Source organism: Manacus vitellinus, unplaced genomic scaffold (genome assembly GCF_001715985.3).
Source record: "Manacus vitellinus isolate BGI_N305 unplaced genomic scaffold, ASM171598v3 scaffold_35_pilon, whole genome shotgun sequence".
Lineage (NCBI taxonomy): Eukaryota > Metazoa > Chordata > Aves > Passeriformes > Pipridae > Manacus > Manacus vitellinus.
In genome coordinates this window covers 2407043-2432215 of record NW_021940498.1, presented here as the reverse complement: position 1 = coordinate 2432215, position 25173 = coordinate 2407043, and the positions used below count along the sequence as shown (strand labels likewise).

Genomic DNA, 25173 nt, shown 5'->3' with positions numbered 1-25173 from the left:
TGCTGTGGTTTGGATTTAGGATGAGAAGGATATTGATGACATGCTGATGTTTTAGTTGCTGCTGAGCATCACGGACTCAAGGACTTTGCAGCCTCTCATACCACCCCACCAGCAAAGAGGCCGTGAGCCACAAGAATCTGGGAGAAGACAGAACCAGGACTGCTGACCCAAACTGCCCAAGGGATATTCCACACCCTGTGGTCTCGTGCTCAGTTTATAAACTAAAGGGGGGAAAGCTGGCTGGGAACTGGCTGGACACTGGGCAGTGGGTGGTGAGGAGCTGCACTGTGCATCACTTTTTTTGTATCTCATTTTGTAGCCCTTTGAGCATTGACCTAATCCAGACAGCCAAGGCACCCTCCAGGCCTCCACCTCATAGGATTCTACCTTTGAGTTCTGGAGAGCTGTCTTCTCCAACTTCTCTTCCCAGTAGTCTTACTTTTTGAGAACCTAACCCAAAAATTCAGATGCTGCATTGTTTTCCAAGAAGCCTTGTTGTTAACAAATGTTCCCATGACACTCTCCCTGGATTGGTCCCCCCTGAGAAGTGAGCTACACAAATTTTGACAAGGCTGAGGTCTAACACCAACAAAGGGACAACCTGTTAGAATTCCCTAATTGCAGTGCTGTTTTTCTCCTAGGGATTATCAACAGTTAGTGAAGGTGTATGAACCACCTCAGTTTCACCTTATCCTCTAAAAAAGCTCTGCATGATTTGCTTTTCTGGCATGAAGCACTTACCCTGCTGCCCCTGCGGTGTTTGTGAGATGATGAACTGTGCTGGCTGCAAGTTGGTTGTTGGATGCACCAACACAAACTGTTGCAGGTTGAGATTCTGCTGCTGAAGCTGCTGCAAGTGCTGCAAATCCTTAAGGAAACAGGAGAAGAGAAAAAAAAAAAAAAGAGAGAGAAGAAAAGAAAAAAAAGAAAAAAAGAGAAAAAGAAAAAAAAAAACAAAAGAGGAAAAAAAAAGAAAAAAAAAAGAAAAGAAAAGAGCTGTGTGTTAGACATTTAGGTCAGCCATGACTCCCAATGTAACTCGATTTTCTATCAGCCAGTTACACTCCAACATTTAGAGATAAAAGTGGATGTCAAACACAGCAGCAGTCCTGCTACTGAATATCCTTTAGAACGGCAATTTGAATTGCACTGTCGTTCATAAAACCAAACAAAAGTTATTTAGTAAATAACCCAGCAAAGTATTTCTAGCACTGTTCTGCTTTAAAAACAAAGCAAAACAAAACCAAATAAACAAACAAATCAATCTCCCTCCCATCCCCACCAAATTCAGGAGTTTTCAAATACTTCAGTTTTATCAGCACTCAGACTTCTCAAATTTATTTTTTTGAGGATGGAACTCTGCTACAAATCAAGCATATTAGCTGGGAGCTATTTTTGTTTATAACAACAATCTGCAATTACCATTTGAATCAACAACAAGAAAGCAAAATATTACAGATTCCTTGTTTGCAGGCTGATTGTTCAGGTCAAATTTCAGAAAGTAGCTAACTCAATAAATAAATACATATATTTGATTAGTTCTGAAACAAATTACAATAAGCCTAATAGATATGACTATAATTAAAGTTTAAAAGAAATAATCCAAATCACTGCTTTATTGTAGAACCCTACTTTTATGTATTTAAACCATTCAGAACTGTTAATTTTCTGTAATTAAATGACTGGTCTCAACATAAAATGCTAATCTCGGAGAAACTGGATTTTCAAGAAAAATGCTTCAACCTGACATTTAGCTGGAGAATGAAAACATAAAGAACTGTTTAAAAATATTGCTCCCCCCAATAGCCTTTCTCTTTTCATCTTCTCCAGACAGGACAATAACAAGAGTAACTGAAATTGAGAACTGAAGCACATTGTGAAGTCAGCCAACATAATAGTGGTAATCCATGAAAACTATCTATACATGTAGAATTTTTCCATCTTTCTGAGAAGAAGCTGCTTCAAAATACTCACCAAGCAAATATTTTCCATACTTGCAACCTCCCACTGAAAAAACCAAACTCCCACTGAACAAGCCAAACCAACCAACCAAACAAGAAGACTAAAGTGTCACATTATTTTAAATCTGTTAAACTATAACTTCAAAGTTGCAGAAATCTCCTTTTGGGGATGAAGGGTAGGGAGTGTGTCAGTGGGTGGAAAGGAAGACTAGGGAGTTAAAAAAAAAGGGAGTCCATTGATTTATGAGACCATAGACATGCATTATAGGAAAACGACTACTTAACCTGCATTACACAGACACTGGCCATCAATCACTTGGGCAACTTAGTTGTGTTAAGTCAAGAGCGTGCAGTGTAATAATATGGCAGACAGACACCAGATGGATTGGCCAAGCAATGCTCTTAAGAAAAGGAAACTTCCATCTTATGAGGGAACGGTAAAATTTTAAGAAGTGCCCACGAGCGGAACAAAGTGTTTTCAAAGTCAACGGTATTGTTTGCTTTCAGAAAATTTCAGTAGTAATACAAACTATTCCTATGAAACTGAGGCCAATTTCCCTCTTAAAGAGAGAGAAATAACTGCTCCAGTTTTTCCCTGGAACTCCATATTTCTTCTGACTTCGTGTCATAACATCACAATGGTCAGCACCGCTAACAAAAACTACTGCTTCTTGAGCCCAACACAACATGGGCCTCCACTCATTTATTCACTGATTTTCAATGCTTGACTGGTTACCTCTGCAGGTTGTGCCGACCCTCCAGCACAGAGGGGCTCACACCAAATCGGATGCGAGGACTGGATGCAGAGTTAAAAGCAGAAATGAAAAGAGTAGGGCAAGCTGACTAAGGGTGTGAACACTGGGTGGAAGAAAAGGAAATAAAGAGAGGCTGCAGGGTGAAAACAGAGGTAGATAAGAGAAAAAGTACAAACACAAAAGGAGGAGTTGAGAAGAAACTGTGGAAGGAAGAAGTATCAACAGAAAAACAGACAGGTGGAGGACCTCTCCCACCAAAAGCAAGATGACCAAGTAGATCTCAGATGATTTGAAGCTGGAGTTATGTATTAGAAAGAATACAAAGAAACAGTGGCAGTGTATCTGTAAGATCAAAGGAGGAGAGCTTTTTGTTTAAGACTATTGTATTCATAACACCGGCTACCCAGCTAAGACATGACAGCTCTTATCATCAGGCTCTTACACTTTAATATGAGAAAACTGTTTTTAAATTGAGGCCTCAGGGATAACTGGTATAAGCAATCTTATTCTGTGCATCTGCCCTGGTAACTGGTGTGTTGGCTAAGTCTTGTTTAAATACAAAAATATAATTCTGTAACGCAAAACGAAAATGATACCTCCAAGGCTAATCACACTTAAATAGCCCTACCGGCCCCTCAAATTCATTTGAAATCCAACTTTATTTCTACCTTGGGAAAGTTTTATTATTTAGTTAATTATACCACTACAGTAAATCTCCCAATAGCAACCACATGAACAAACTTGACACTATTTTCCTATACTGATCTTTTTTCCCCTCAGTGTTAAAATTCCTTCTGCAAGCATAAGCACACAGAAAGAGATGGAAAGACTTTCAGGGAAACATGCATGTCTTCTGGTGCTGCCTGACAACTTAGAAAGATCAAAACAATCCAACTCCTACCTCAGCAGAATGATCTGTCAAGTGCTACAACTTGCCATGAAGATTTTTGTTAAAAAAACAAAATAAATCATCTGAAGTTCTACATTCAATGTCATTTTCTCTAATTACACCCTCAGCACCTCTGTAATTTTGAGGTTTACATCATAAAAACACTGATCATAGATCGTGAAAAGAAGTAAAGTTTAAAAAGAACTCCAAAGCTTGGTACAACTGTTCGCTGTCACTTTAGCAGCAGCCCAGCAGCAGCACAAGCATCTCCCCAGGCTGCTGCAGCAGATACCTTACGTGAACTGCAGAGTACGTCAAAGAAGTCATGCTTGTGCAATTAGTTAATTAAAATAAATATGGTAATCCCCCTGCAGCAGAATCCTGCCAGTTAATCAATTATTCAAAAAATCATCAATTAAAACAAACATTCAGCTATTTGTGTAATCAGCTATATGTTTACAATAGCAACACAAACAAAGCTGAGCACTGCTTACAAATCGTTGCCAAGTTGGATCAAAAAGCATGGTGTTACCTACCTATGAACCTAGATGGTAGACATTTTCCATAAGTATCTCAAATTATATCCAACCCCTGCACAAACTATGCCCTGCACTTTCATCATGGGAAGCAGCCAACAAGATTCAACCAAACTCATTTAGGTATCAAAATAACCTATCCTAAAAGAATCAATTGTGAAGTCAAACGTTTCGGTAATTAGAAACGCCAGAAAACGAGTCCAACTTTAATTTGTTCCCCATGTGGCAACAACATGATCACATGCTATTTCTCAAGTAGCACAAGCTCCTGTTTGACGGCACACGCCTGATCTTCTCGACTCCTCTCAAACATTTCTCTGGAGATTCTCTCCAGTACAAAATTAATAACTGTAAATGCTTCACACATTTCCACTGCTGTGGAAGAGAGGGATTAGCAACATCTCACACACTGCATTCAAAGGTATCTGCCCATTCAAAGGTATCCACTGCTTTGGCGGTACATTTGACAAACGTAAAGCCAGAAAGTTCAAGGTATGGGTTTTGTTACTATGAAATTTTAGTGTGCCACACTCCAGTAAAGCAGACCAAACTATCTTAAGCTGCACACCTGGAAGACAAGAGGCACACACCTATGGATTACTTACACTTGGGTTAAAAGACTTGCACAGTATCACGTGGGAACTCTGTGACAGATGCATGGCAAGAAGTTAGAAGCTGACCACCAACTCCCCTGACAAGGACATTTCCCATTCTTTTCTTGAAATCTGTCTGTATTATTGGCTACAAAGACTTAACAAAATTAAGAGATGATCTTGAGAACTACAAGTTTCCTTGAATGCTACATCCTTCAGTCATCTCCACATCATGCCAGTGAAGTGAGATCCTTTGCTAAAAGATTTGTTAATATTTGGTCACACGACTTGTCACAGTCCAACAAGAGGTTCAGTGTGGGATCTCTCACTTAAATGTGGGATGGCATCACTCTGGCCTCTCTAAGGACTGCCAGAGAGGTCAGAACTTCTAGGCCAACCCCACAGAAATTTGCCACTTCAGCTAATCAAAACCTGATAGCACAGCCAGGTTGTTATTCAGCTAGTGGACTAGCACAATAAAGGAACTGCACATTTCACCAATGGACTTCACAGTAATTGTGACATTTCCATTCTTGTCCTTAATCAGACCTCATGTTCACTTTTTAAGACACTTCACCCCAGTTGAATGCAAGAGAAAACAGCCTGAACAGAAAGCACCAGACAGTCTTAAAGAATCTGCTCACTCTAAGAAGCAGCAGCTTTGGAGATTACATATCCAACATACTTTGCACAGCTACACTAATACACAAACTGATACTACGTACTGAGAACCTTAATCTACGGAAAGATGGACCTCAGCATGAGCAACACGACAACCTAATAGTAGCACTCAAGATGCCTCAGCTGTACATTTGTTTACCCTTGTCCACAAGTCTAAGGAGTTTCCACACTCCATATACTAAGTATGGAATTAGTGGCACTGCATTCTCCACACAGAATTATCCCAATCCTGGAAGATCCAGGACAATCCTCGCTGCTTCTAGTAAGCAGAACTGCCTTGAAACGCAGTTCTTCAGAATTAACTGGCAAGTAGTACCAGACCATGAAACTGGACAGATTTCAACTCCAGACACATTCCGGCAAGTTTTTCCCTACACACACAAGAGTGCCCATCCTTTGTCACTGAACTCTGAGCGTTAAGCACCAAGCCAAAACAGCACACAGATCTGTCAAGTCAAACTGCCTTTCTTCAGCTCTGTCATTTTGCTTCCAGCAAGCACCATTTGGGTCTGATGAGCATCCTTTGTGACACACAGGCATCACTTCCCATCCACACAGGTCTCAACAAGCGCAATTTCTGTGGGTATCTCTCTGTACCCTCTTTTCCTCCTTTCCCAAGCTAACTACCAGGAGGAAAATTCAGAAAATACAGATTCTGGAGCAAACTCAGAAGCCCAGTGGAAGTGACGAGCAACTAAGACTACCAACTTCGACCTCACCAGCTGAGGACGTGTGAGGAACGACTAAAAACGCTCGAGGACTCCAGAAACCCACCGAACAAGGGAATAAAAAAAAAACGGTGCAAACGAAGTCAAAGGTCTTTTGTTTTCCACCCTCTCAAGCCTCAAGGCTCACCTGTGCAATCTGTATTGGCTGAGATAGAGGGATCTGCGTCATCGGCGTTGCAGCAGAGGCTGAGATGGTGGCACCAGCAGCGCTGTGCTGCTGACTGGCTGAGTGCTGCACTGCAGCCGCCAGCAACTGTGCCTGCGCCTGTTGGAGCAATAACTGTTGCTGGGCTGGCGTCAACGTGAGCTATAAACAATTAGAAAACACAGCCATTAATAATGCAAAGAGCCACTTCAGCTACAAAGTCATTAGCTAGCTTGTTACTAGGTATATTAACCAGACAACCCCAGAACTATTGCTACGGTTCAGCCGATGACTGTGGCCATAAGTAAGGACAGCTGGCTACTCAACACAGTGTAGGAACCAACCTACCACGGGCGTGACGTAAACCACGCTGCACCAAAGCAAACATTTGCACTTACTGGAACCTACAGAACCTAACTTCACTCCTAAGTCTTCTTCACAACTCTACCAGCAATTTCTGGGAAAAGGTAATTAAGTAGCAAGCAAAAGAAAAGAATCGGTATTGCCAGGATCTGAAAAGAAATTTACACCCAGCAGAACAGCAAGTGATTAGCCAGATGAATGCGAAGCAGGAATGCTGGCTATGGTTACTGAACAAACTGATAACACCCCAGCTGCTTCACATTAGCATGAATCTCTGCCATATTCCATCATTTCCATTATGCCCTAAGATATAAGTAAAGAACATGAGCTCCATTTGTTTCTCTCCAAGTCTCCCCATCTGCTTTTTTTTTTTTTTTTTTTTTAAATAGAATAGAGTTGGCAACTTCACATCCCTTCCCTTTCCCAAACACGCATTATCTCTGAGGAACAGGTGGCAGCAGTTTCTCCTTTACATGTAAATGAATCTTGATGCCCATATTTACTACAATCCGTATCTGCATGGGCCTGGAGTTTTGAACGTTTCACTACAGCAGACAATCATGAATTAAAACAAACCAATATTTTTTGGGAATGCAAAAAATAATAAAATATGCCAGGTTTTAACAACATATTAAAACAGTCTCACTTTTAAAGCTTTCAAATGCAGTTAACTGAAAACTAAATAGGATGTTTATTTGTACATTAACATAGATGAAGGTTTAACAATTGAGCCTGAATTTAAGATGATATTTCATTCAACTGTAGAGATGATCTAATCTAATACTTCGAATCATAAATACATTATTGGAGCAACTGCCCTAAACACACAAACACTTAAAACTGCAAAGTTGACTACGTAAACGCTCATTTTTAATGAGTCCTTTCGAAAAACTTCCTTTTTTGAAATGACTGAAAGCCTTTACAACAATTCAGAAACACCAAACAGTCTAAACCAAGTTATCTCATATTTACTCCCAAAGCCTTGCAATTAAAAAACCCTCAAAATTGGTAGGTTAAAACAGAAGGGTTGAATAGGCTTAAGGAGTACTAATACAGTTACTTAAAAAGAAATGTATTTGAGAAGAGGAAGAATTAGCAGGTCCCATAATTTTGCTCTACACCCAGCTATCTGATAAGATTTAGTCTCGTTCTCCCATGTCCCATTTTAATCTTGAAAAAAAAATAAAAATTCCTCTTTATCACATCAGTGACTGTCCTATTTGTACACACACCAGGTTTTCCTTTCATTGCAGAGTCAAGACGGGTACCGAGAACAGAGAGAAACAATTCTTTGTTGTTGTTGTTTGACAGCAAATACTATTGCAACAAACCCCAAATATTAAAGTCTGCTTATTTTTCTAGGAAGATACCTTCTGTCCCCACTTTCCCTGAAGTTTCTTCCTATGTTAATGACAATCCCCTTCACTGCCAGGCTCTGTGATACTGCCATCAGGAGGCTGACTGCAGTAAACCTGGGTAAACCTTACCCCAGTGATCTGTCCTCCGGCCAGCATGAGCTGGGTCTGGGGTATGGCCGCCTGCACTGAAGGCTGCTGGGAAGGCTGGCTTGGCTGCTGAGAGTCCCCAGATTCTTCATTAGATTTAGACTAGTCAAAAAAAAAATACAACTCTTTATAGTGTAAAACAGATGTTAATGTATAACACACTGCTATCTCAACACCGCACAATAAAAATCTTTCATCTGCATACAAAAAGCCCTTGGGTTTATTTTAAGAGTGTGTTTAAGCAATGGCTCTGTGTGCCCACCATCTCAGCCAAGATTGCTCAAACATGTCTGTAGGTAATGCAGTTTAAACAAAACAAAGAGACTCTCTGGTCCTGTGTAACTCTTTGACGTTATTTTCAGGTCCCATCTCATCTGACGCAATGTCGCTACCTCCCACCATAAAGAAAGAGAGGGCTGTTAAAATTATTCATTGCCTAAAATCCTGAACAATGGAACCAGGGAAAGGAGATTTTGTTTCCATTATCTGCATCCTGTACCTCTAAGTCGTCATACTGTTGGCTTATATGGGACTGCTTTTGAAAAATCCTCACAGGTTTATCCACCGACAGCAAAATACATAATACATAAAGTGCTTTTAAATAATCAAAGTTTAGCATTTATTCTATTTATTTATTAATGCTGCTTTATTTAAAAAGATTCGAGTTTATTTTGATTTATTTCCGTGGTTTGGTTGTTTGTTTTTTTAAACACAAGAAATTGTGAAGACATGAGGGAGGAAACGCAAGTGCATGAAGAGGGGGAGAGAGTTTTATGATAATTAAAACTGGTTATGCAGAACATTAAAATTCTGCATAGATTTGCATATTTTCCACCACCTGTTTTGGGGACTGCAGAGCGGGCTAATTAACATAAAGGCTCTGATTAATTCTGCCAGTCATTGAGTGATAATTACAGCGCAGGACTGTAAACATTCTGCACTGGAGATACAGCCTGTTTGCCAACATCTCTCTCAGGGATGGAAGTTTACCATGGCAACCAAGGCAATTTTCTGCCTCCTTCCTCTTAGAAAGGAAGGTCACTATACCTCCTCTTCTTTCCAAATTGTTATTATGTATAAGTGGGTCCACATTCTATTGCATTTCATGTAATGCACTACCTACATTCTTTAATAACAAGCAATACTGAAACCAGTCTTCAATAAAACTGCATCCCTTGCCCCTTTAATATAGTACTGAGAGGAAGTGGAACATTAACTGATACACTGAAGTGTTCAGCATCATAAAAAAGTTTGAAAGCTTTGTTGTCTCACGTACATTATTAAACAACAATTACTCTGACTTATTTTGATATCACTTTGTGTTATTTACACAAGCAATCTAAGCCTGCCACCTTACATAGTTAATGTTATGTTATAGTCCCATATTCAGGTACCAGAAAAATCGCAAAGTAATACTTGATATGTTTAAAATAAGTGAATAAATGAAAGAACATGAAATATGCCTGGATTTTCATAGTTTTCATGACATGACACCTGACTGAAATTCAGCATTAAGTTATGATTGCTGCACGTCTTAAACAACTCCAGTGTCTGAATGCTGACTACCCTGAACCTGATTTACAGCTGTAAAACTATTATTCCTTCATACCTATCACTTGCAAAACCAGTCAGACTGAAAACACAGAGTAACATACTATAGGTTAAAAACTATCTCTAATGGGACCAGGATGCTCTTCGGGATGAGAGAAGGACAAGCAGCAGAAGGTAACTGTCTTTACCTGTACATTTAAGGACTGAGCAGCAGCCTGTAAACTTGTTCCAGCGAGCTGGACCTACAACAGTGCAAAAATGGAAATGAAATAATGTAGAATCCACAGAAAACTAGCAATGTAAAAAGAACCATCTCCCCACCCACGTCCCAACAAGAACACTGCACGCCCCTCTAACACCTGAATCAGTGAAACAGGGGTTGGGCTCCAGGCTGAAAAAGATCTATAAGGCTCTTCCACAAGTGTTATTTGTCTGCCTCTTGCAGAAGGTATTCCTGCCCAGGGATCTAGATATTATCATGGATAAATCTGAAACAGAGCATATTGGGTGGACAGGCTATCTAGTCCTATTCCTGTTCGAAAAATCCAGGCTCCAGGGGAGGCCATTAAGCTCTAGTCATCACCATCCTACCCATATTTCAGGATGGGTCTTACCCCAACACTGCATTCACCCACTTTCCTACATGACAGAGGAGCAATCACCTGCACAGCACAGAATCCAGAGCATAAACACTCTCCCTCAAATCAACCTGTTCAAGTATTTCCAGTCCTCAGCCACTGAAAAGAAGATCTCAACACAGAGGACCAGAGACACTTTACAAAGGCTGTATTGATTCAGGTATACTTAAAACTTGAATCCAGTGTTTGTGATTAACAGGTCCAAAGAAGGTCTTGTGGGTTAGCAGGGAAGAAAAACAGATGCTTCAGAAAGTGAGATTTTTTAAAAGTGTTATTTTATCTCTAATAAGGATTTTCTCTGTACGACAAACACTGTATTTTCATTAACTCAAGACCATTTTAATCAGTTTTGCCTTGTTTCTACCAGCACTCCTAGTTATAAAGAAGGAATGCTATGTAATTAATTACCAACACTTTCAAAGGTCACAGTTACAGCCTGTAGAGAATTCGGTCTCTGGCCATGTTTGAAAACCGCTGCTCATTTGAAAACAAGGCAACATGTGAGGATACAATAAAGCAAAGCAAAATGTAGCACTCTTGCCTCTGTAAAATGACGTCCCCACATAAAGAGTACACATTTTCAAGCTTGGGAAAAACTGCAGTACACGAAATTAATAACTGAATATTTGAACAGGCGACCCTTAAAAGTCACCTTGGAAATATTTCCTGCCTCTCTAAATGAAGGTACCAGACTTACTAAGCATGTTCTACATCTAAGCAAACACTCTCAGAAAAGCCCCTCCTCATCACAAGCAAAATATAGTTTGATACAGCTGATGTAATGTCACCTTTTAACATAGATTAACAGCAGAGAATAACCTAAACACCACCAGCCTGCCATCCAAAAAAATATACTCAGAAATAATACAGTAAAATGACAGAAAACACACAAAAAACACCAGAAATGTATCTCAGGTACAGTCAACATAGTCCTGAAAATCTCTCTGAATGCAATTTGGACACCCCATTCACCACACAACCAACATTTTCAAATTAGAAATTAAACTGTTCCTGAATGCTGTCTACAGCCTAAGATTTTGCATTAGTCTAGAGGAAAGCACTGTGTGTTAAGGTTGAATAACACCCCACTAAGAGCAGCCACACCAGCAGCGGACAGTTTGACAATAGATCCCCACACACCTGCAGGTGAATAAAAGAATACCTGAGATTTGCCTTTGAACCAGTTTCAAGAAATGAATCACACCTTATCAAACACGAAGTTATAAAGAACCTGACAACTGTTTAAATACATACATTTCCAAAGCAGGATAAAGCACTGTGCTAAACACAATTACTGTCCTGGGTCGATCTATTATAACAAAACGAAGAGTAAAACAAACACACAAAATTCTGCAGAGCAGCTCTGTGTCTCCATGTTAAACACACACTGGCAACCCATGAAAACTAGTCACCTTCCCTCCACAGAAAGGCACCCTACAACAGCCTATTGGTTCAGCAAATTCAAACAGTGGCACTCCCTAGGTCCTACATAAACCAATCTACTAGGAAAATTGCAATTATGTGACAAGACGTGTGGAACGTTCCATACAATAAAACGGCAGTTTCAGAGCTCTTAAAAGAGGGCATAAAAGCTTCAGTACTTCAATTACACCACAATAACTGTGCAACCTCAGACCTCAAACATTCAAGGTCATCCAATTAGGTACAGTATTTTAAAGTTTAAACTTGGTGCTGAGGAAGGGAAAGAAATTAGGACATTTGTTTTCATACATCAAGTGCGAACAGATAAAAAAAAAAAAACCTACAAAAATGCCCCTTATACTTCTCTTCACCTAGGGATGCCCCACTTTGCTTCAGCCTACATCTGAAATTCAGCTTTGATTCCCTAAACACAGCAGCAGCAGCAGAACAGAGGGATAGTATTAGAAGTCTGAATATCATCTGACAAACAGGTCATTGAAATAACTTTAAAAAAAAACCTCACAAACCATATATGCTTAGTAAGTATGATCAACTTTCTTTCTAGTTAATGTGCAAGAGCAAAGCGTAGTGCTGACTACCATTCAGCATCAATTCTCACTTTTAACTAGACAGTGACAGTTTCAGAACCTTGGCAGCTGTTGGGCCGACACAATCCTTTCCCAAAAAGATTAAATTTTACCTTGCCTTTCAATTTGGTATCTCTATTAAGGTTAAAAAAAACAAACAAAAAACCCCCAAAAAAAACCAATCAACAACAACTGAAAAAAAATCCTTCAAAAACACACACCACAAAGTTTAGGCTTCCTCAAGTCCCCAAGATTTGCAGTTCTCTCAGATAGGTCCCACCCTGTCTTGACACATTCTGCAGCCCAATGCACTGCAGTGAGTGCCACGGTAAGAACTTTGTCCATCCGTGTTATTTAAGCACAGGGTCTACCCCTCTGTTCCATTACATGACTCCCTGTCATTCACAGAAAGAGAGAACAAGGCACAACCAAGGGCAGCTGCATTTGCAGCTGTCGGAGCCTCCCCTGCTTTCAAATGGATCTTCCCTTACCTGATGAAGGTGCCCAAGGAAGGCCTGGGCCTGGGCTGTAGAGATTGCTCCTCCGACAGGCACAGGCTGCTTTTGAAAGTCCAGGCCATTTGTTTGCGTGCCTGGAGGAGGAGAGAGATTAAAAACTATTAATTATTACTTTTGAGAAGCAAATGAAAAATTAACACTCCTAAGTTTCCTGCTGTTTCTACGTCGTAGAAAAATACTCTGAGAGTAACAAGAATTGAATCTTTTGCTGAAAGGGGGTTGAGGAAGGAGTGACCCAGCTTTGGTAATGGAGCATTTGTCAGCTGAACAAAATCAACATTGTATTTTCCTCAGCCTCTATTACCTTACCTAATCTGTGTACCCTGGAGATGCCTAAAAGATGTGTAGATGTGGCGTTTAGGGACACAGTTTAGTGGTGGACTTGGCAGTGCCAGGTTAACAGTTGAGCTTGATGATCTTAAAGTTCTTTTCCAGCCTAAATAATCCTGTGATCTGTGTTTCTATCTACACTATCACCCCATCATTGTCTACATGGTTTGAGAACCAAATGAGTGCACGCTGCTGAGATTAAACTGTTTCCCTTCTCCATGCACTCTCTAATCAGCAACTGAAAACTATCTTCAAGTTCAGAACATGCCAACAGCAAGGTTCATATCAAGTCACCTTTCATTAAAGACAGGTAAAATAATACTTGATGAAAATAGAGGTTCCAAATATACATAGCAGTTATGGGTCACAATTTTACTCTTTTGATAAAAGATACCTCCACGTTTCCGTTAAAATTTGTGCAAAGCTCTCATTAGGTAAGAAAACTGCCTAGGCTTGCTTCTGTTTTCACTCCCTTTCATATAACCAAAACCCGATGACTTTCCTACATTTTTGAAGATTTCTTCCTAAACAGTTCAAAAAACATTAAAACCCCCAAACTAGCCCAAAATAATCTGGCTCTGAGAAGGGAAAGAAAAATACCCAACATTTTTTCCGTAAGACACTACCACAGAATTCTCTTCTGCCAAGAGGTACTATAAATGCAAACTTTTAAGAATCATTCTGTGGGGAGATGATAAGATCAACATTAGCAATTATCAAAAAGTGGGTTTGTGTGTTGGGTGTTACTACCCACAATGGCTAATAATGAAAAGGGAGACTCCAAGTGTATCAGGCTGCGTGGAATTTCTAGAACAGATGATGCAATCTTTAAAACTGCATGACTGAAATGAAGCAAAACCAGCTTTAGACTTGCATGTTTACTTTTCATGACAATCAGATTTTGTTCAGTGTCTGTGGACAGGTGTTCAGCCGACTCCTACTTCAAAATTCCTTCCATTATCCACATTCTTTGCCATAAAAATCTAGGTTATCTACTAAGCAAAAGAGTCACAGTTGTTAAACAACAACAGGGGGTTGCTATTCCTTAGAAACATCTGCAAAAGCAAGCAGGCATAAAATGTGATTAGTAAAATAGACTACCCAGTATTTTACATTGCTATTTTGACCTACAAACAGCTTAACACAGATAACATTTCCAAAGGCTGACTCACTGTTCAATTAAATACAGACACAACAGAGATAGTCTGGCATCCATGTAAGATATACAAAGGTGGCCCTTTGATGCATCTTTGGTGGAGGTGTTGTGGGAGGAGAGTTGGTCTACTCTCAAGTTTTCAACTCTGTGCTTTGGGCCAAGGTTTAGAAACTTAGGAGACATATGAGTTAAAAATATTCCAACTTTAAACTATGTAAAATTATTTTGAGTTTAAAATTCCAATTCAAAGTGAATGGAAGGACTATTACTGGCCTGAATTGATCCTGAATGAATGCAGCTTGGTTGTCTTTCTCTAAAGAAAGGTAGATAAAAAAGGTCTGCTGGAAAGAGTTAGAAGAATCTCATCTATTTTCATTCTTTCCAGTAAACTGCAGAATTCTCTTCATGTAGAAGGCCAAAGGGAATGGAAAGATGATTGGATAAATATATAAAAATAATTCCTGACAAACAGCTACTGTAATTCAAAGGAAACAATCTACCACCTCCCCTTTTAAGCAGAAGCTTTGAATTAGTTTTCAGTGTATAGCCACAGACTCCAAAGTACAAAAAGAAACCACATAAGAAAACCTACTGTACGGCAGATACTCCTTATTCCAACTGGAAACTTGCAGGGGTTACAAAAATTACCTGTTTCTGAGAGGACTGGCTGGAAGCCTCACCTTAAGTAAATAGGTGAAGCTGTTCTAGTTAACTGTCTTCCAAAAGGAGCCTCAAATCACGACACCATAGTAAAAGAACACTCCTGAGCACGTGCGCAGAAAAAATGCTCCACTTAGCACTCCTGCTGACTCTTAATATGGAAACCTGAAATGAGCCTCCTACGTGACAGTTTTGAACAAGGCAAGCTCCAAGACTGAGCTTAAAATCTCCATGGGTCCCAATAAAGAATTTAGCTGGGCACTGAGAGAAAAGAACATTTTCTTTGAATTCAATCTTGAAAGACTTCGACTCCCTCTTCTGAGGCCTCCCAAAACCAAACTCAGAGCAAAAAAAAAACCCCACACTACACCTGTTCACCCTCTCCTGTACTTGCCTCTTAAACTTTCTTTGGTCTTTGGAAGTACAGCATTCCCTCCCCTCTGGGTGAAGCTTTAGTTTTGGAAGGAATGCTACCCGGGTTGCTTGCATTTATTACAGGATGCCTATGGCTTCTGAAGATCAGAAAGGAAAATAAAGTGAGTCCAGCATGTAAGAGGCCTTGTTTTTTAAGGTATTGATAAGGATGTGATGCCACTCCTGTGGAATCCAAGAAATCTAGAAATGTGATAAGGAGCTGGAAAAGAGAGCTGTCAGAAGCAGAATCTCAGCACATTCTAAGGACATGGAAAGACCAAAATGCCACTTTTGTTCAAGATAAGAGTTCAATACAAAAAGCCATGATGATTAATGGACACAGCAGATGCAATCACAGGTACTGGGGTTTTAACAATCCCAAGTATTCATGTATCTTCCATCTCCTACTCGAAAGGAGTGGATCTCTCCATGTCCCATCCCTACTTTCTTCTTGTTCCAACTACATTGTCGCTGCCCTGCCCTTTCTGGTAGTTCATAAGTAGTTTGTTTTGAGTGCTCCACCCTCAGCAAGCTGTTAAGACTGAGTCAAACTGTAGGATGAAATTTCACCCTTATAGTCGAGGTCCAATGCAACTTAAGCACATTTAAATTCTGGCATAAATTCAGTCATGTGCTTAACTACTTCACAGAGGTGGTTTGGATGGAGACTAACACAGTGCCTCTCCAGAGAAAGGAACAGAACACTAAGTACCAGGACACCCTGAACATGGATTAGTTTATGCCATCTTGGAGGGTAAAGGCATGAGAAAGTGGAGCAGGCAAGGTAACATTGCACCTGCAGTCAGGGGAACAACTTGACCCTCAGAATTCAAGAACATAATCATCAGACTTCAGCCTGAGTTTGCAAATTGCATAAGAAAGGAAGAGGAGTGAGGAACTCCAGGTCTGGGGAAATGTGGAGTAAGGTCCAAGAAAGAACTCAGAAAGGGAAAGGAAGAAAGAAGAAGGAAGATTTGAAAGCTGACTGGTGTGGGGATGTGCATCGTGCTCTGGGGGACATCTCCCAGCACCGCCAGTACATCTCCCCAGCTGGATCTCCAACTCTCTGCATGTGTCAAGGGAGAGAGAGATACCCCCAATGCTCAGGAATTGTTGATTCCTTGTCCACTTTTACTAATAAGAAGTTTAGCATTAATATTTGCCCAGAATTTTAGCAATTGAAGAATATTTTATGATCCTTCTCCTATAGACTTCCTTCTTATGGAAACCGGAAAAATCAGTCTCTGGAAATGAAGTAATGCAAACAAGAGCCTTTAAAATCCTTCCAAATACTACACTTACAAAAACTATTATTTTGCTGCTATGTCAACACATGTCATAATACTACAGTTTCCATAGTCATTATAACCTTGGCTTTCATAGTGCTGCACTCACACAGTTTTTAAAAGAGAAGGTGCATTAAACAAACAGAAAGGTTGAGGTGTTTTGGAAAATTTTATGCTGCAGCCTATAAAAAGGACATCCAAAGACTATCCATTTACTGTAAGACATTCTTCTTACTTCTCTTTTTTTTTCCAGTAGCTACTACATAGACTGTCCACCCACAACTGCAAGACTGGAAAAGATTACTGTAACTCTACAATACTGATGACCGATGGATCAATTCACATTCTTGAGGAAACAGCCATCCAACAACTCTTGTACTCATTTTTTTGTTGTTGTTCTTAAGTGGTCTGAAATATGGGTTGCTTTTTCAGATGTTTAAAAGGGAAGTCCAGCTAGCACAAAGATTTTAAAGTTATAATCTATTTCAGGCACTCTATTGTGTCCAACATATTTAGGGGACTTTACTACGGTCTCTAAATAGTCAGAACTCAAAACACAAAATCCTAGTTTAACTCCATGAAACTTAGTTGTTAGGTCAGAAAAATACTGATGTTGTCATCTTTAACCAGTGGTAACTGTTGTTTTTTCCTGAGAACATTAGCTATGCCAAATGGAAATTCATGCCCTAGAGTAATCTCTCTTAAAATTCTCAAGTTGCATCATCTCACTACAAGTTTAAAACAGGAATGACCCAAACAAACATCCACTGAGGTTTAAAAGATAGACTAGTAGTGTTTGCACAACAGACTCAAGTGATTTACAAATGTCCCTGGAAAATAGGCAGTTGCAGGAAGTTATAAAAATAAGAACTCTGAGTGTTTATAAAAATCATCTTCACACATTGTCTGGGGAGCACGTCTGGGGAGCACAGGCACTGAAGAAAAATCGATGGCACTCCCAGTTCCTCGGCATCTGAGCTGAAAGCTGACTTTTTTTTCCCACTAAGGATGCACTGAGTCCAGAACCATAATCCAAGCACCCTGATCAGAAGCCTAAAATTACATTCTGTGAGTATTCCTTTCAGGGTTTAACATCTGCCATTGACTAATAAAACTGATGCTCGAGCTCCCAAAGAACGTCACAAATGCCATCAATCACTATCTCCAGTGGTTTATGAACTCTGTATTTAAACACAAAACAATGACCGGAGAACAAAGGGTGCTCAAAAATTCTAGATTATTTTAGTTCACATAATTTAAAAAATCAGGGTACAAAACTAAAAGGAAAGACTGGTAACATTTAGACTACAGAAGCAATGTTCCAAAGTTCCAAACACCAATATGAGTCAAACTTTTGTAATAACTAACCTTAGTATTAGAGTATAAAAAAATATAGACATTGTATCCCCTTTTAACATGAAAGGACCTACATGCAGCTTTACAATCCATCCATTCTATGTCATGACCCCCACCTTCACAATGATGAAATATTTGCCTTGGAGAGCCGAGTCAGGGTTCTGCAGAAGCAGGTGCAGTGCTTTCACGATAATGGATTTATTTTTAAGGACTACCTTTGAATAAAGCAAATCCTCCTCCTAACAGCTCAGTTTAGGTCAAACTGCTGGTTAAGGCTGCACTGAGGGAAGGGTGTTGGGAATGCACTCTGGACAAAACATATGCTGGGAACTGTGGTCATACAGAGGAGGAAATCTGAATTTTCTCAGGAGTTTACACACAACCTCCAGCTACAAGGAGTCTACAGGGATATTTAAAAATCATTGTTCTCTTGATGCTGTTTATGATCATGAAATATTTACAGTCCATATGTTTTGGAAATACGGTTTTATATCACCCTAAACCAGTATTAAATACATAACAAAACACTTCTGTGTATAGAAAGAATTGATACCTCTCCTACTAAAAATACAATGGCAATTATAAAACCTGAGAAGCCAGTGACAAAACACACATTAATAAGCAGGCAGAATTCCTTTGGACTGACCCCATGCATTGGCAGAAAACATCCAGCCTCTCGGACCAGTGCTGGGAACATTCAGTCACTCTCAGTTGCACTAAAGCCTTGCACAAAGAATTAGGAGACAGTGGTATAGAATGAAACATAGTGTTAATTTCCTCACAACTCCAGAGTTTAAAATAAAACTCTTATTACTGAACCATGAGAAGGAAAAATAATATTCCCTCACACAAGGTAACCAGACTTCTCTCAAAGCAACAAGTTCCCTGTCATTAAAATTTTCTCCTCCCAAACGCTGTTCTGAGCTCAGAAAAGATTCTGAGTCAGGTTAAACTATTTACTTTCCATTCAGAAGTGTCATTCCTCTTGCTTCCAAAGTGAACATTAAATTACTTCCAGAAAGGAATTAAAGCATAAGATAGAATGCTTAAGCTACAGAGGCTTAACAACCTTCTCCAATGGCTTAGAACTTGGTCACATCTTAAGGATGCACCAAAAGGCACATTGGCCCTGGCACAAAGGCTAAATTTGACCAAATTTCAAGGTTCTGTTCTAACACACAAGGAACTTACAGAAAGGCTGGGCAACTTTCTTTTTTAATGTTGAGAAATTAGGCTTTCTCCCTTTCACTTGTTCTTGAGAACTGTTGTGACAGCTTGAACGAAATCTAAAATGGAAACAAGCTCAGGCAGTGGCCCACACCTGCCAGGGAAAACTTCAACCCAAAAATAAATGACGAAGTTAGAAGTGCCGAAGGTCTGTTCTGCCAGGAAAAAACGAGACTACTTATGGAGAGCTAGTGCCACCAGGCCTTCTGTAGTATCATAAACATTACAGATAGAAAAAGGGGGAAGGGGACTCTAAGATTGTGTGGGTAGTGCTCCAATACAGTATGGTTAACGACAAAAGTGTTCCCAAGTCTCTAAAAACAGTGGGTGTGGAGTTTGGTTTTTTTTTTTTTGGTTTGGTATTTTTTTATCCCAGTAAGCTGGTAAAGAAATTTGGCTTTTCATATTCATTCAATTCCACCAGAAAATATCTGTGCACCAATTCATCATTTCTTACCTGTGTTCCCGTCCCCACTCTCCATTGATGGTTTACTGGTTTCTGACGGATTGTTCATTCTTGAGTCTGCATTAAAACAGAAATAAAGATAAACCAATACAGCAAAAAAACCCCCCAAATCTATTAATACCTTTTTGCCTAGGGGAAGTACAGAACATCAGAAATTTGCTATGTACTTTACCCTAATTCAGATTATACCACAAAAAGAGCAACCAGAAGCAGAACACAACACTGAATCTTCCAGATAAATATTGTTTCAAAATTTTCTATGTCATTATTCCCATATGTGAAAAGGTGGTATTAAGGGAAGAAAAGACAGCATGCTGGAGGGCAATGATAGGTAGGAACTTAATTTTCAATACAATGAAAGTCACAGAAGAAAAAAAAGGAGGGGGGGAGGAAGGAATAATGACTACACCAAGATTCAAAAATGTGAAGTCTGACCACCATGGCCTACATTATTCTTGTGTTTGTTCTCCCCACCCCACCCTGATAAGAGAAAGGAAATTCAGTCACTACAATTAAATGGATGCCATTTTTCTAATACTGCATTTCTGTTTTACTGGAATGTCACTGACACTAAGTTATTTTATATTTCCTATATATTCATGCAAAACCATATAGGTATAAACCAACCCATTTTCTATCTCCCTCTGGATGAGTCTATTGCAAAGTCTGTTCTTGGTTTCAAAGCCTGTCAGCTGAATGTAGTGCAATGCAGAGGGCCTCTCCAGACAGCAGACAGAGAATATAGTTCCCTCAAAAAGGAATCTATACAGATGTCCTGTATACAGCATCAGCTTTCCAGCTTATTACCTCCTCATTCCTTGCTACTGACCCCACTGAGCCACATTATCACAAACCAAAATTACAAACAGAACCTCAAGACAGACCAGATCATAAAACAAAGTGTAAGCAAATCCTTAAGCCCATTCTTCCATTCCCATAACGAGCTAAAATCAAGTTCAATGAGCTTAAAATGAACCCTTTATTCCAGGATATTCTCTTGCAAGGTGTTTAAAAGGTTACCTCTGCCATGTACTTTCATCAAAGCAGTGATTTCCAAAACACCAGTGGACTGAAGAAGAATACAGTAACAGCACTAACTGCTGCATCTTTCCCCCCACCCCAGACAGTTCCAAGAATGCCCAGGCCCTTCACTGTTTGGCAGTCTGTGAAAGCTGGGAATGAGAAGTGCACTATGGCCATGTACCATCACCTGCTACTACCCAGAGACACCAGTGCCAGGAAGGACGTGGACCTATTGGAGCAAGTCCAGGGGAGGCCACCAAGCTGGGTAAAGGGATGGAGCACCTCTGCTACAGGGACAGACAGAGTTGGTGTTGTTCTACCTGGAGAAGAGAAGGCTCAGGGAGACCTTATAGTAGCCCCCCAGTAACTAAAGGGAGCCTACAAGAGAGTTGGAGAGGGACTTCTACAAGAGCATGTAGTGACAGGACAAGGGAGAATGGCTTTAAACTGAAAGAGGGCAGGTTTGGAATGGCTATTAGGATGAGAGGGTGGTTAGGCACAGGAACAGCCTGCCCAGAGACAGCGTGGATGCCACAGTCCTGGAAGAGTTTGAGGCCAGGTTGGATGGGGTTTTGAGCAACCTGGTCTAGTGGAATGTATCCCTGCCTTTGGCACGGGTTTAAGGGCTGGAACTAGATGATCTTTTTCCAGCCTAAACTATCTGTGATTCCGTGATCAATGTTTTTAAAACTAATATAATTTTCCGCATAAACAACCGTGGCAGTTGAACCCAGTAGAGCCTTGAAAACCCAGAGGCCTGTAACAAGCAGGAAACTTCCCCTCACAAGTTAACACATCCTCTCCAGAGCCTCAACTCCTCTCAGAAAGTTCCTATGCCTATCCTTACATCTTTCAAATGTTCAGCTACGTGTAAAAGAGATCTGAACTATCAGTGTTACTCTTAGTACAAAGGCAGATGTGTTAAACTGCTTTTTGAGAGAGAGAGTGAGGAGAAACTTTGCAGTTAAGCATTGCTGGCCCACACTTCAGCAAGAAGCTGCAAGTTTTGCCCCGTTTTTCACAACCTCTGCTTAGCACATTCAAGCTGTGACTTCAGTCTGGAAAGACAGAACTGTGCTAAGGTTGCTGGTGCAGAACCTTTTGCTTCCAGGCTCCTTATTTTGTCATTTTCTATGTTTGGATAGCGTGATCCACACTCTAGAAGCAGAACATGGGTTCTACTGACTGTACAGAAATGTTTGCTGTTGACACAGCCCTCTCTGCAGATAGATCTGTGTGCAAAATAAATACAAAGTACATTTCTATCTAGACATTGCATATACCTTAAATTGAGTTTAGTCTTGTGGCAACAGCACATTTATTTGGAATGATTACAGGCAACATGCATTTGATAAACAGCATTAGTTCATTCTTTTACACAGAGAGGGCTACTGAAAGTAGTTTATGTTTAGAGAGCACTGAAGGAGAGCCTCTGCTTTTGATGCAAACATCAAGAGTCCCCATCCAACAGGAAGATGAGCAAAAGCACTTTCAAGTGAAATACATTTGGTTGTGGAAACTGGGCTAACTTATGGTGCTACTGGATGTAGGATGTACATTTTTAAGCCCAGAGTAGAGGGGTGGCCTGAACTCACTATACGACTGACCACAAAATGGAAGAGCACAGGCTGAGCAGGGTGTCTCTCAACAGCATGGGATCCATTCCTTGAGTCACTTCAGAAAACTCATGCAAGAAAAACAACACAGGGCCTCCTGTTGCTGGTTTGTTGGAGAAACTGAAGTATTGGAGCTGCAGTGCAGGATACTAATGGTAGAAACCCAGAGGAGGGGACACAGGTGTCCTGTGCACAGAACTCGAAGCAAGGTAGTGACTGTTCTGTCTGTATGAGGAGGCTCCTACAAGGAGCCTTCCTGCATGATGAGCAAGTTTGCTCAGTTACACGAAGTTATCACTGTAGAGACCTCCTTCCATAAAGCAAGCCAAGACGTTTTTCTGTCAGACTGTGCTGCATGATAAACCCTTTTAGAAAAGGTTTCCAGTGTTTTCTAGTACTAGGCATATACAACTACTTATCTACTAAAAGCTTGTCTAGATGAGGAATATTTTATTGTAAAGATCCGTCCTTAACAAAGACCTCAAATGTTCCTATTGCAAAAAAGCAGCAAGTTGGAAGAAGAAACATCTTTCTGGTAGTGCTCAGGTTCAAACGAAGGATAGCATCCATTATTTCACCAGCTGACTACTTCTTGTTCAATCTGTGGGCCTTCTGCATGTAAAGCATCAAGAACAATGGCGCTATTTCCATTGCAAATGGTAGGACATACATCTGAAGCACAAAACTGCTACCAGCAAAACAGACTCATATCCGCGGGATACTGAACCTACGGACTCATTATATGTCAAATAAAAAGGCTATTTGGTTTATGCATGCTCATACAATTTCTGCTTTAAAGGTAAAAGAATAAACAAATGAAGTGGGCTAAAAAAAAACCCCAAACCTTAATGCCTTCACCTTTTCTTCTTCCTTTAGATCTTGCTTGGGTTTTAAATAAAGGCCCTGGGCTACAACTTCTGCCAACATTATCTAAAAAACAAACTCCACAGAAGGAGGGATCGAAAGCAGCAGGTGCATGATTGAAATCAAACTCTCAGGAGCGAATACATTCCATACAGCTACTCTGCTGGCAGGGCTGAGGTGTCGCCAGGCAGCGCCGTGCCAGGCTCTCACACACCCTCAGGAACGTTCCCAAAGGCATTCGGGAGGAAGAAGCAGCGGACACTGGACCAACCTGGAGTATCAGAGACTGTACACAGCTGGTAAAACACCGAAAATCTTAACGTGGTTATATTGCCATTAACTGTTTCCTTTCACCCATCAAAGTGAAACTGCCTAATGCTCCATCAGCACCAGGAATAAATGATTCACTGACGTGCATGGAAAAACCAAAGTTTAATGTGAGTGAAAACACGCCAAGAATTGCTTAGAAATTAATTTTTAAAAAAACACATCATATTCAGAAACAAACATATTCATGTGTCTGCTTTAAAATTTACCATCCAAAAATATATTCTTTTTCTTTGACATATAAGTTCTCACCTGAACTTATACGATGGAACTAAAAGAATAATAAATATATATATGCATACACACACACACACACATTGAGCTTCGTGGAAAAAGCCTTGAAAATAAATAAAACCTATTGTAAAATTGGGATGATCCATTACTATAAATAACTTTAGAAGACATGGAGAAGAAATTATGGCATGTCTGTTCTGCAGCCCTGGTGGAATCTCGGCGCAGGAAATATATTATCCCAGTAACCTTAAGCACAGCTTGCCACGGTATCAATGGCAACCACTGTGCACTCCACCTTATTTTCTATTACGCACGAAGAACCTTGCTATATTAAAAATACACAGACATAACATGCATTCTGTTGTGGAATGGCTCAATACAGTTACTAAATTCTTTGAGACTGAGGCTCCCTCTCATTCATTTTAATGCTTTAAAATTCATAACACAGGGACATGCAAGTCAAGTCCAGCATTTGTTAGAAGCCAAATGCTTCTCAGATTGAAATCCTAAAAGCAAAAGGTCTGTATCAATATCATCCAAGTCTGTGCAGTGGAAACGAATTCTCCTGGAGCGAGGAAAAGGAGGGAGGGAAAAAAAAAAAAAAACCCACAACAAAAAACAAGCCATGTATTTCCCTGGTACAGATCTAGCTATCTATCTACCAGGCAGCTACTTGCTGCCGATTCACTGGTGAGCTCCAGCCTCCCAAATACCCTCTCCCAGCCTCTGCATATGTGATTAAGCCTCTATGCATAGTCAATCTCACAGCCTCGGTGTCCGTAAGAAAGAGCTGAGCTGGTACCCACCTAGAACGTAGTCGCTGCAGTCCAGCATTGCTGTGGTCTCCTCTACGGGTTCAGATAGTCCAAGGAACGGGAGAATGGCAATTTCTATCAAATCTACACTACTGCTCTGACCGAGCACGAAAGGGAGTGGGGAGGTGGGGGGAGAAATACAACTTCAGTTACACCATAGCAATCTTCAACTGAACGGGGAAACTTCAGTTGCTGTGTGGAGTTTTAGTCTCTCCTACTAGCTGTGTCTGACATTGTCAAGGCGACTGAAGCGTGAAAAGTTCCCCTTTTTGTAATAAAATAGAAACAAAGATTGCAGCTGGCAGTTTCCATAATGAAGCTTAATCAGTATGCGCCTGATTAGGGCCTTATGCAAATCTCCTCTCGTTAGCACAGCAGCCAGCACTTTGAAGTCCATGAACAATTCATTTGCAGAGTACACTGAAAGCGCTCCCTGCATAATTTAAATCACGGTATAAATATTTATCAGCTCATTTGCATATTAATTGGCAGTGCATGAAGGGAAAAATTATCTCCCGAGTGCCAGC

At 40.2% G+C, this 25173-nt stretch overlaps 1 protein-coding gene across 6 annotated transcripts in view; it reads right to left on the bottom strand.

Annotated features, from left to right (window-relative positions):
* POU2F1 (POU class 2 homeobox 1) overlaps positions 1–24673 on the bottom strand; it is a 48425-nt gene extending 23752 nt beyond the window's left edge. For 4 of the 6 annotated variants that reach the window (XM_008927688.4, XM_018077099.1, XM_018077098.1 and 1 more), the window contains exons 1-7: positions 24638–24673; positions 19759–19824; positions 12846–12946; positions 9896–9949; positions 8139–8258; positions 6271–6450; positions 742–868 (exon numbers count right to left, since the gene is read on the bottom strand). In XM_008927688.4, coding sequence (XP_008925936.1) covers positions 742–868; positions 6271–6450; positions 8139–8258; positions 9896–9949; positions 12846–12946; positions 19759–19824; positions 24638–24665 — 676 coding nt within the window. In that variant the 5' untranslated portion in view covers positions 24666–24673. The remainder of the gene's footprint in view (positions 1–741; positions 869–6270; positions 6451–8138; positions 8259–9895; positions 9950–12845; positions 12947–19758; positions 19825–24637) is intronic. The other 2 variants (XM_008927689.4, XM_018077101.3) reach the window with 2 other exon arrangements.
* Between the last annotated feature and the right edge of the window lie 500 nt (positions 24674–25173).